The sequence below is a fragment of the Octodon degus genome, unplaced genomic scaffold (genome assembly GCF_000260255.1).
Source record: "Octodon degus isolate 3935 unplaced genomic scaffold, OctDeg1.0 scaffold00041, whole genome shotgun sequence".
Taxonomy (NCBI): domain Eukaryota; kingdom Metazoa; phylum Chordata; class Mammalia; order Rodentia; family Octodontidae; genus Octodon; species Octodon degus.
Window position 1 is genome coordinate 5,585,335 of NW_004524617.1, and position 12,143 is coordinate 5,597,477.

Below are 12,143 nucleotides of genomic sequence, written 5' to 3' on the forward strand. Positions count from 1 at the left end.
TATGGTCAGCCAATAAGATTACAAGCACAACTGCTCCGGTAATATTGATGAAGTTGGGATCAAATAAGGAAACAAGTCACACAGCAAGCAGGTGATTCTAAAACCATTGTCTTGTTTTTGTGCGTTGTAACTTAGATATGTTTGTAAAGGTTTCCATATTTAATCTTCATTTCTGAACTTTATTTACAGTTTTCACACAAATTCTCACTCCAAGAACAAAATACCGAAACTTAAAGGATGAGCTACATTTTTGGTAGAATACATTCAATGCATTTTCATTTTCAATAGATTAATATAAGAAGAAATTTCCTAACAATGGGCCTGTACAAGTGAAATTATACTTTAAATAATTTTGTGCCAATCCATTAAAAATAATTTGATATAGATATACTATTAATAACTGGTTGGAAGACAACACTATGTATTACAACAAATATTGTGAAATTCATACTATCTTGTTACATGAAATTCTGTATCACTTGTAATTTTTTCATTTTTATTTTAGGGAAGGGTCTACAGGGTGTTCACTGCATAGATTAGACTCGTAGTGATTCTCCTGTTTACAGCCTCCCAAGTTCTGGGATTACAGGCACGCAACACCACGTGCAGTCTCAGTTGCCATCTCAGTGTGCCTGAGGGGGCGAGGCCGAAACAGCAGGCTGAGGGATCAAACCCCTAGCCTGAGCTATTTGACTGGCCATCTAATTTTTTTAATTCTAAGTTGTACTATTTTCAGAAAATAAGGGCTAAGAAAACAGAATGAAAGTTGTATATATTTATAATTGAGAGGAAAAATTTCCAATAAAATGATGTAACTGAATATAACTAAATCAGCCTAACAAGTCTTATCTCTAAGATATGCATGCTATAATTCGGATTTGCATACAACTGCATATTTTTACCAAAGCACACTTTGTCCATGACTTTTTGTCCAAAACTACCAGTTCCTTAACTAAAGGTCACTTGCTCATATTTTAATAATATATTATCCAAAAGTTAATTATCATAATGTCCATTATAGTGAATGATAATTTTAAAATGATTTTAAATCATAATTATGACATTTATTTTAATGAATTTCTACCCCTTTAAAAATTTCAGAAATTGCATTTTAATGTATTAGTGGAGACTATTATAAGACAAATAGTTCCACATTGTTGGTTTTAAAATCAATTCAAATATTATGCCATGGCATTGTAAAAGCATTACTAAAATCTTCATTTTTCTCATTTCTCACATCCATCTTAATAGCATCCAGCTTGATCCCAAAGCACACACTGCAGAGAATGGAATAGCAGCTACGCTTGCATTTTCTCAGGGTATTGAAATTGCAGAGCAAATTGGAGAAAAGTGTATTAATTGTTATTAAAGAATTACTCACCCAGCTGAGTTTCCTGAATTGTCAGTTTACTTTCCACAGGATACAAAAGCTTGGGTGGCTTATCAGTCAGAGGGGCTGAAAAACAAGAATAGTAACAATAGAGACTTATATTTATGCTGCATGAACTGAAATAATACAGTTTATTTTATCAAAGATTTTTCATTCTCCAAGTAGAGTCAAAGCACTGTACCAAGTAATAACTTTCATATTGCAGGTAGTACCTTCAGGCAAGGCAAGAGGTATTAGACTGTGCAAGAGTAAAATATAGCATGTCCAGATTGACAGTGACATGACAGTATTGAATTACGGCATCACAATTGATCAGTCCTTAAGAACATATGACTGTGTTTCACAAAATCTTTCAGTTTTTACCTTATTTTTCTTTTAATGGGGTTCCCTATATAGTTTTCTGTGTTAAAACTACGCTTGATATGTGAGGCATGTATTACAACAATTTTGGACATAGGAATGTGCCATTCTTCTTAATACCATTCTTAGTTTCCATATGTTGTGCTGCATTGCCTCACAAGTCTCAATTCAGTAGTGACATTATTTTCTCATGTATATTCTCTGAATGGGGTAGCAATATGCTATTAAATCAGCGTGAGCATGCATGTCCACACAAAGAAAATATTTTAAGTAATATTCTCTGTTCAGTCTAAGCACGTTACTGTTGCTTGCTACATTTTGGTATTTATTCACCAATTTGCATGATACATTCTCCCTGATTTGAAGCTTCCACACATTTCTGCTTGTGCTCTCGTCAATTTCAATTATCACCCTACAAATCTGAGTTTGCTATTAAGCATTTTCAGGATAGGTTTCTCACTGCATAATTCATTCCTTGCTAAACTAGACTATCTGAACTTTAGACAAATAGTCAGTTCTTCTTCATTAAGCTTTCCTCCTGCCCCTTCTGATTGAATTGCCTAGGTCCCTTGAAACCTGTCACTGCAACTTCTACTCTATATCAAGTACAAAAATGATCAATTAAGGGTTGCTGAACTAAATGTTTTGCTTTCAGGGCTTTCTTCTTTGCCAGGAAGATGTGCCAATTTGGTTGATAACTGCAAGGCTGATCTAGACAGAACTGCCAGGAGTTGGCTACATGTACTTAGCAGTAGAGGATTTAAGAATTCAAGCTGGCTCAGCAGCTTGTATCCATCTCTCTTTAACAAAAAAAAGAAAAGAAAAAGAAAACACAGGCAGAGCAAAGGAATGATGCACCCCATGTTAAAAATCCTGAGTGAATTTTAATAGTATTGCTATAAGAGACCAAGGTACAATTGGTTGTTTTTCTTCATACCTAATTGAATGAAATATTCATTAAACTTCCTCACTGTTTAACAAAGGTACAGGCATAAAGATGGAAAGAAAGTTGGGGTAGTAGAATGAGAGCAACAGCTTTGAAAATCTCAAAGATATGGCATCACTTTGATTAACCTTAAATACCCTTACTTTATGCCTAAACTATCTAATCTGAACAGATTTTATCCTCCTACCACCTAAATAATCAGTGTATTACTAAATGCTGGCAAAATAATTTCCCCTAAATAGATCAAAAAGTCCCATTTCTTGGATCCTGGTTATCAAATTATTCAGGTGAGCTTCAAAAGCAACTATGATATCAAAATATGTTTATTTAGGCAGTTTATAAAATCTTGTGAGCTGTTGAGAAAAATGTTCCTCATTCAAACACATCCCACACTATTCTGTGGTAAGAGAGGAAAAGATCTGGAGGGAATGGTGGTAAAATCCATATGTAACACATTTGTTCAGAATTTTTTTGTTTGTGTGTATTTGGTACAGGGTCTCATGTGTAACTTGGACTTGTAACGATCCACCTATTTTCAGTCCCCCCCCCCATGCTGGGATTACAGGCATGTGCCAACACATTCAGACTTGGTGACTGGCTCAGGATGCCTGGGGGTGGGGCTGGTGAGACATGGGAGACTGGGGATCAAATCCTGGTCCCTGTGCTTGCCTCTGCAGGTGCATACTCTGCTGAACTATCTCATATGCCCAATTTGTTCAGAATTTATAATGACTTTGTGGTTCTCCATCCAAAGCCACTACCCCTATGTGGCACAATGTACCATTAACAACTTTCGTATTCTATCACATGACAATCTGTGTTAGCATAGGAAATTTTCAAGTCTAAGAATGAAATCACATTCTGTCGTGGAACTAGACAGAATTCTATGCTATTAAGCTTTTTTGGAACTTTTAAACTAAACTCAGCTATTTAAACAGCACTCTCTAGGCAGAGGAGCGAAAAAGTGAAGGTTGTAAGGACTGAAGCACTGGGACATGGCTCTATGCTTTGTAAAACAGTCCAATTCTCTTTGACAAATGTAGCTCGGCTCTTATTTATTGTAACTAGTATTTCGTTCAAGATTTTGAATAAGCAAATTGGAAATAAATTCTTTTGTTATTTAGGAAAGGCTACAATGTGTCAGACACTGTAAGGGTGTTTGGAATCTGGGTGTTGCCCTTATCCTTCACAATGATCTGTAGTTTAATAACAAAATAAAAATTCTGGGCTTCTTCAGCTACTTTGTCTTAGAAATGAGGATTATGAGATACAAAGAGATCAAATGTTTTGCCAAAGGTAACACAGCAAGTTCAAGTTAAAGTCTTTGCTAGATCTTTTCTTCCCTGTTCTTTGTTATGCTCCCAGTGAAAATTCTGTCAAGCAAGGACTGCATAAGCCTGTACAAAGTCTCCCCTCAAGGTTTGTGAGATCTGTTAGAAGAGGGAAAACATGCAATTAAATCATCAGAACTTGGAGCAAGGAGCCCTTGCAGTGCAATCTGTCCTCCTCTGTCAGCCTCATGTTATACTTTTATGCTGTGATGGGTATCAGCTTGGCACATCTCTTGTATGATTCAACTTCCTTGGATAAAAGTGAGTGGAAGCTTCCAGAAAACACAACAGCTGAGCTGCTGGTTTGACACCCTGGCAAAATGACTGTGAAAAGGAAATGACCACTAAGGCTAAGATGTAACTCAGGTTCACAGTCATTTGAGGGTGACAAATTTTATTGCTACCAGGAAAGGACAAGAACAGAATTTTACGTTATTTGAATGCTTCTATCATTTTAAACTTACAAAAAAAACCCTTATGATGTTTAGTAAACATCAGTAGAAGTGAATAGACAGAACTAAATAAACAAAAACAGGACTGATGGTAAGAAGTGAAATTAAATACACACACAAACAGAAAACTTATTTATGTTTTCTTCATTGGCAAAGGTAAATCTATAAAGAAATTGAAATAAATTATTTATAATAGAAATCAAAGTTGTTAGCATCAGATCATGACTAGAATATCTGACATTTCATGTCAAGAAAACAACTTGTCTTTTGAGAACACTTCCTTCTTTCTCTAACATACACATACAAATACATGAGCATTAACAGAAATCACTAGAGAACTAAATAAAGCATATCAGTAGTGACATGAAGCCCAGAGTGATTTTAAAGCATAATCATACATTTTATATTAAAAGGCACAATTTTTATCTCACAAACTGTACATTAAATGTAGCTTTCTGGAGCTGGAGAGATAGCTTAGTTGAATAAGCTCTTGCCTGGCAAGCGCAAGCACAAGGGCCTGAGTTCAATCCCTGGTTCTGAAAAAGAAAGTAGCTTTCTATCCATTAAGAAAAGCTTTTCCAAACCTTCATTTGGTTCTTCAGAAAAATGTTTTTAAGAATATTAAAAGTAGATAGAAGTCCTTTCCCTGAGGAGAGTTGGTGAGATTTTTTTCCCAATTCTTGAGTTTTCTTTCTACTCTGCTGGTGATCTCTTTTGACATACAGAAACTTCTCATAAGATGAGATCCCAGTCGTTGATTCTTTGAAGTATTTCCCATGCAGTGTGGTTTTTGTTCATTAATTCTCTGCCTACTCCTATGTCTTCAAGGTCACTATCTATTTTTTCTGATTCTGATTTCTACTGGTCTATTCTAAAAATGGCTAATTCTTATTTTTTACTTTTTACACTTCTTTGAAGTTATTTTTATTTTTTTACCAATTTTGCATAGTTATATCTGGTTATATGAACAACTAGCTAGAAGACAATATATAATATAACAGCCATCATTGAGTTCCTATCATTTTGTTTAGTGAAACTGTTTATCCTTTCTCTTTTCTTTACTATATTTTATTCTGCTTTAAAAAGTAAAAATAATAAAAGAAAAACCTCTCCATTTAAAAAAGAACATTACAACTGCTATAATCTTTATGATAGTATACCTCTCTTACAGAGTTATTGATATAGCTCAATAGGCAAAAACTTTTCTGCACAACAGAAGGGAAAATTTAAGTACATTCATCTGGTTTACTATGTACAGTAAGAGAAACATCTAGAAATTAGTATATATGAAAATATTTACAAGATTGATGCTCTATGTTAATGTTCCCTAACTATTGAAGAAGAGATGGCATCTCTCTCTCTTTTCTTCATTTCTTATAACACTTAGAAGAACTGTGAAAAACAGAGTCTAGTGTTCTTAAAACAAAAAATGGAACAGTTCAGTCAGGATTCTTCAGTATGTCTAAAGTTCTTAAGAAGAGAAATGTGTGGCATCTGGGATGAACATACACTTTCTCTTGAATGATAACCCTTTTAAATCTAATGTTAACCCTTCACAAACTAATCTCTCAAATACTACTGAGAATGTACAATATTTCTTGTATATCTATAGTTACTTTAACACAAAATTTGTTCTTTCAAAATCATAAATTATTTAAATGATATATTTAAACCAACTCCTCTCTCCACTTTGTGTCTGAGAAGCATTATGTTAGAATAAGGAAGCACACACACTTTGATTCCAGGAAGACAAGGCTTAAATAGCTCTTGACTCTGGTTTGTTGATTTGGCAAATTGGAGAAAATATTTAATATCTCTTAGTCTTCTTATATGTAAACTGTGACATAGTTTTTCCACATAGGCTTGTATGAAGCTTCTGTAGATAGTAAATTAAGTTTCTTCATACAATTTATAAAAAATAAATCTGTTCTAATGATACCTATCAGTTTGGGACAATAGCATTTAGGATTTTATATAGCTAAAAAGGAAAACCATTGTTCGGGAACTAATGAACTGAGTATTTTACTAAAAGTTTAAAAGGAGTTTAAACTCTGGATTTAAGACTCATTAATTTTCACCTTAGTTTTTATAACAGACAAATTGATATACCTTCATAAATCCAATCACAATAAAACCATTTTTGAATAATTGTATTTAAATTTTTTCATCAGTTTATGTGTGAGATACATATTTTTGTGTATCACATCTTGATTTCCTTCACGTTCACTTCCTCTTTGCTCTCTCATGAATAATTTTAGTTATCCCAGACTATACATTGAGATTGGAAAAACTCGAAGCATAACTTTCAAAAAATTGTAATACCCCTTGGAGCTTACAGTCAATATAACATATAATATAAATGTTTCTAAAATTCAATTTCAAGAGTATTTATCAGGTGAACAAACAAAATATTATGTTAGAAATAAATGAGTGAAGCCTACACTCATTAGTAAGGATGGTCAATGGTGAGAGCCTATTTACGATACAGTGTAGTGAGTACTATACTTTGCAAAGAAATTATCCACATTTATTTCTGTCAACTAAAACTTGTCACAAGCAACATTTACAGTTTTACACAGATGACATTTCAACATGCTTCAAGGAACCTCCATGGACTCCAGTAATTTTATGATGGATCATTTGTGTGCCTTTTCTTTTAAACTTAAAATAATTGACAAAACAACTATCTGTTCTCCTAGCAGATAAAGAGAAATTGGCTCACCCCTAGGGCTTTAATCTCTGAATTACTCAGAGTGAGATTTCAGTTGTGTTTTCTTTGGTCTAGAATGTTCTAACATCAGTTTCTAATTGTGTAGCATATATTTTATTAGCACAGTCTCATGGAGCTTGGAGGGGAAAGAAAATCATAAGAGGAAATATCACCATGCGCAAAGTAAACCCACTTCAGGGAAAAGGAATACTTACTGATTCATTTGTCTCTAATGATTTGAAGTTGTTAAAATCTTTCTTTTGCAGATAGTTACAGAGACTCACAATAATCTTAGTCTCAGAAGCCTCAAAGAGCATGGCAAAACACCAGAACAGAATGGTGCATCTATGCAAAGGGCATAACTGTTAATATGTTAATATATTTCTTAAAATTCATGTGTTGAGGAAAATCAAGAAATAAATCTGATTAGGTTTGATACTGAATCTTTATTCTCTTAGTTTGACAAGACCTCCTTGTGATAAAAATAAATAAATATGTTCAATCATTTGTTCATTCAATTCATATTTTTATAGCATCTCTTTGTGAGGCACTGTTCCAGTCATCCCTAGGACAAAGGCAAAAGAGACTTGTTTTCAGGGAGTAAATATTCCAGAAAGTAAAATTTAAAATAAGCACATAAGTAAATACACAAATAATTAAATATTGGCTGATTACAAGAAGCAAAAAATTGAAGCAGCTAAAAAGATAGAGACTAATGCAAGAGTTATTTTAGAGAGCATTGTCAGGAAAGTTTGCTTTGAGTATAATGTGAAATTTATCTGACAAACAGAAGAAATGAGCCATGTGAATACCTGGAGGAATTTCATGCACAGCAGAGGGAAGAGCGAGCACAAAGATGCTGAGCTGTGAGTATATGTGGCATGTTTGCTAGATAGTAGAACAGGTCATTTCTTACTGTTTTGAAGAGTAGCAATGAATTCAGACACAGCCATAGGCCAATTTAGACAGGGCATGAGAAAACATCAATAAGACATGTTTTTTATTCTAAACATTATGGGAATGCTTAGGAAGTTTTATGAGTAAGTGAGCCCTGCATAACATTTAAATGCACGAATACACTCTCTGTCCTCTTGATGTTTGAGTCTAGGAGGATGGAGTGGTACAGCAACAATGAAGCAGAGTATTGGCAGGAAGGCAAGAGGGAGGATATTGAAGCAGTTCATGAAGAGGTGCTGGTACAATAGTGTTGGTGATATAATTGATAGGGCTTCAGTTACAAAATAAGTAGGTAGGTCCTGATGGACTAGACATGGAATATGAGTCAATGTCTGTGCATTGAGACCGATTTTGCAGTTGTGACATTGAGCAAATGTATGAATTATAGTATTAGGAGATAATATGACAGGCATAGATTTATGTGCCACTGGGTATCATTGAGTCTTAGATCTAAAATATTCCCCAAAAGTCTTAAGTTTGGAAATGCGGCCACGTTGGAAAGGGCTGGTCACTGGAGTGTAACCTGGAAGAGTATGTTCTTTTTTTTAATGTATTTAGGACAGGGTCTATAGAATCTCACTACACAAATCAAACTTGTAGTGATCCTCCTGATTTCAGCCTTCCAAGTCCTGGGATTACAGCTGCATGCCACCACACTCAGTCTCTTTCTCAGAGTGTTCCAGGGGCCACTGACACTGAACACTGGGGATCGAACTCCAGTCCCTGTGTCTCCCTAAGCAGGCACTTTAGTTCACTGAGCTATCTGATCCACCCTGGAAGAGTATATTCTTGTCCTGGGATCCTCTGTTATTCTGTCTCCTGGCCATTATGAGAAGAGTAGCCTTCCTGTGCCATGGGATCCACCAAGTGCTCCTACTCCAGAGTTAACAGGTCAGGGCTGGGTCCTCTGAAACTGTGAGCCAAAATAAAGCTCTTTTCCTCTAAGTTGTACATGTTGGCTATCATTCTTCAGTGATGGGAAAGCTAATAATACCTACTGCAGGTACCCAGAGATATCTTACCAAGCATTATATCTGACTCCTTTTATGTAAAAGAGGTCAATTTTACTATTTATCATTAATTTACATATTAAAAATTGAGTAAGTGATGACACATTGTGATTTTGCATCTTCCCAAAAGAATGAACAAATGGTCTTACAACAGGTTTTTTTTTTTTTTTTCTGGAACCAGGGATTGAACTCAGGCCTTTGCACTTGTGAGGGAAGCGTTTATTCCACTGAGCCATCTGCCCAGCCCTAACAGTCTTGTGGTTTATGCTAATACCACACTTACTTATTGGGAGATATAATTTGGCAAATCATTACTATTCTTTGCTTTAACAGCATTCATAATAATTTAAAAGGTGGATCTTCAAATTCATTTCTTCAAAAATATAATCAGAGCCACATTTACCCAAGATATTAAAAAAAATTCTCACGTACTCCCTTGATTCCCTGTTATGTGGAACATAATCAATTGCCAAATTGAATATCATCATGTTTCATTTAGTTTTCTTATTTAAGCATATTTATTTTGAAGTACTGTTCTAACACCAGAATGATGGAATTTAGAGAATTATACTCAATCACCGACCCATATCTTGATAAACTTCTGAGTGAACATAAATCATAAAAATAGCATATCCATTGTTCTCAGAAAGGAATTATTAAGGAGTATCAAAGGCAAAGCTAATGAACATCAAGATAAAGTTACAGTTCAATGTTTATTCATTTTTCATTTTCTGCCTTTGTCTCTTAATCCCTAGTTTCCATTGTTTGTATTCTTACTTGATTCATCCAGACTCATGCCAGATGCCAGAACTTACTCACTCACCCACTGAACCTCAGTGCTGAGCTGAGAAAAGAAGGAGAGTAGGCAGTAGAGATTATGTATACACATAGAATTAATGAAGGTGTTATAATATTTCAAATTTTATTCTTTTAAAAATAATTACAGTATGGACTGGGGAGATAGCTCATCAGTCTAAGTGCCTGCCTGGCAAGTGCAAGGGCCCAAGTTTTATCCTTAGTACCACCTGCTGTGCCTGCCCCAGAACCCTTGCTGCGCTGAGCAGGCTACCGAAACTAGGTGTGGTAGGGCACCTGTGTAATTTCTTTCTTTCTTTCTTTCTTTCTTTCTTTCTTTCTTTCTTTCTTTCTTTCTTTCTTCTTTCTTTTTTGGTATTTTAGGGAAAGGTCTACAGGATGTTCAGGGTCTCACTACTAGATGGGACTCGTAGTGATCCACTTGTTTACAGCCTCCCAAGAACTGGGATTACAAGTGGGCACCACCATGCCCAATCTTAATCGCACCCTCAGCATGCCCCTGGGGTGTGGCCAGAGCAGCAGACCCAAGGATGGAATCCGTGGTCCTTGTGCCTGCTTGCAAGCCCTTTAATCAGCTTAGCTATTTGGCCAGCCCTTATGGTTTGTGTTTAATTGAGCCTCCAAAGCCTCATGCAGTTGTGGGGCAGACTTATAGAGTTGGTGATCCACTAGGTCCACTCATAATCCACTGGGATTGTGAGGGTGAATACTGCTGGCATTATGGGTATGAGTACTGCTGTGAAATTCTGGAGCTGAGTACTCCACCCAGCCTGGGGCATATAGCCTGAATGCAATTTAAGGGAGACAGACTTGCTCTCTGTTGCCATTGTTGCTGCTACTCCTCCCTTTTGCTCTCTTGCTCTTTGCCACCACCACTATGAAATGTTTCTCTCTGACATGCACCACTCTGCCTTGGAGCCAGCTGAATATGGACTGAAACCTCCATAACTGTGAGCTAAATAAACCTTCCCTCCCTTCAATTTGGGTGTCAGGTATTTGTTGTAGCACTGAAAGAAGAGTAACTAAGACAACCTGTAATCCCAGTGCTGGGAAGGCTGAGGCAGGAGGATCACTACAAGTCTGAGCTGTGTAGGGAGACCCTGTAACAGATAAATAAATAAATAAATAAATAAAATTTAAAAATTGGTACAGCACATTTTATATAAAATGAAAATTAATCGTATTTGATTGCCTTATATTATCCAATTAAAATTAGTGTGTGTACTTAAAGCTAAAGATAAAAAGTGGCAAGAAAAAAGGAAATAAGGCATAATTATCAGGGAAATTTTGATGAATTCTAGGAAAAAGATACTGATTGGTGTAATAGTTATAATCAAATAGGGAAGCATGCAAAGTACTAGTTTCACTTTGGTCAACAAGCAAATGAACAGTAACTAATTAGTTTCTCAGGACAAGAGTAAATGCTAAGAAATTATGTGTCCTATAAGGGAAATTATCTCTTCTCTACCAATACAAAAAATCAAAGATAACAACATATTGTGTTTTGTTTTTCTATTATCATGTTAAAAGGAATTTGAAAATGAAAAATAATAACTTTGAAATTGGTTGGAAATGCTGACAGAAGTATTTCCTGCTGAGCTTCTCTGAAATAGAAGTTGTGGAACAGATACAAAGCTACCATGCTGCCATGAGAATCAGAACATTTAGCTTACTTGGTCTGGAATGACACATTACCATGTTATATTCCCATGTTGTAGTGTGCTGCATTTTATAGCCTTGCAAATCACGCTGCATTGTTTCACTTGTACTTGTTTTTCTGTAGAAATATTTTCTTATGCTTTTCTTACATTTCTTGGATTTATGTTCATAACATGGAATCTTACATGCTCACACACTAGTATGGTACAATGATACTGACTCTCAACGGGGTTCTTACAGTTGGTGGGTGGTGTAACTTGATGATGAATGCTGCTAAATATCTCACAAAGCAAAGGCCGCTGAGACTGATCTGGCCTCTGATGTCAATAGTACTCAGTATGGCTAAAGTTGAAAAGCCATGTCCTGTCACAATCATATATCAATAGTGGTTTTATTATATGTATTTTGGACCTGAGTTGTATAAGAGACTTCCATTAACTGGTGAACAGGAAGCTTCTGAAAATACAGGGACTGATGGCTAGTTCGATCGGTAGCGGGAGTGGAGAGCGGAC

General features: G+C 35.6%; 1 protein-coding gene across 2 annotated transcripts in view; it reads right to left on the reverse strand.

Moving 5' to 3' along the window:
• Positions 1-12,143, reverse strand: part of Il1rapl1 (interleukin 1 receptor accessory protein like 1) — a 1,467,987-nt gene that overhangs the window by 320,187 nt on the left and 1,135,657 nt on the right. For both annotated transcript variants that reach the window (XM_004631365.3, XM_012514777.2), the window contains one exon: positions 1,382-1,456. In XM_004631365.3, coding sequence (XP_004631422.1) covers positions 1,382-1,456 — 75 coding nt within the window. The remainder of the gene's footprint in view (positions 1-1,381; positions 1,457-12,143) is intronic.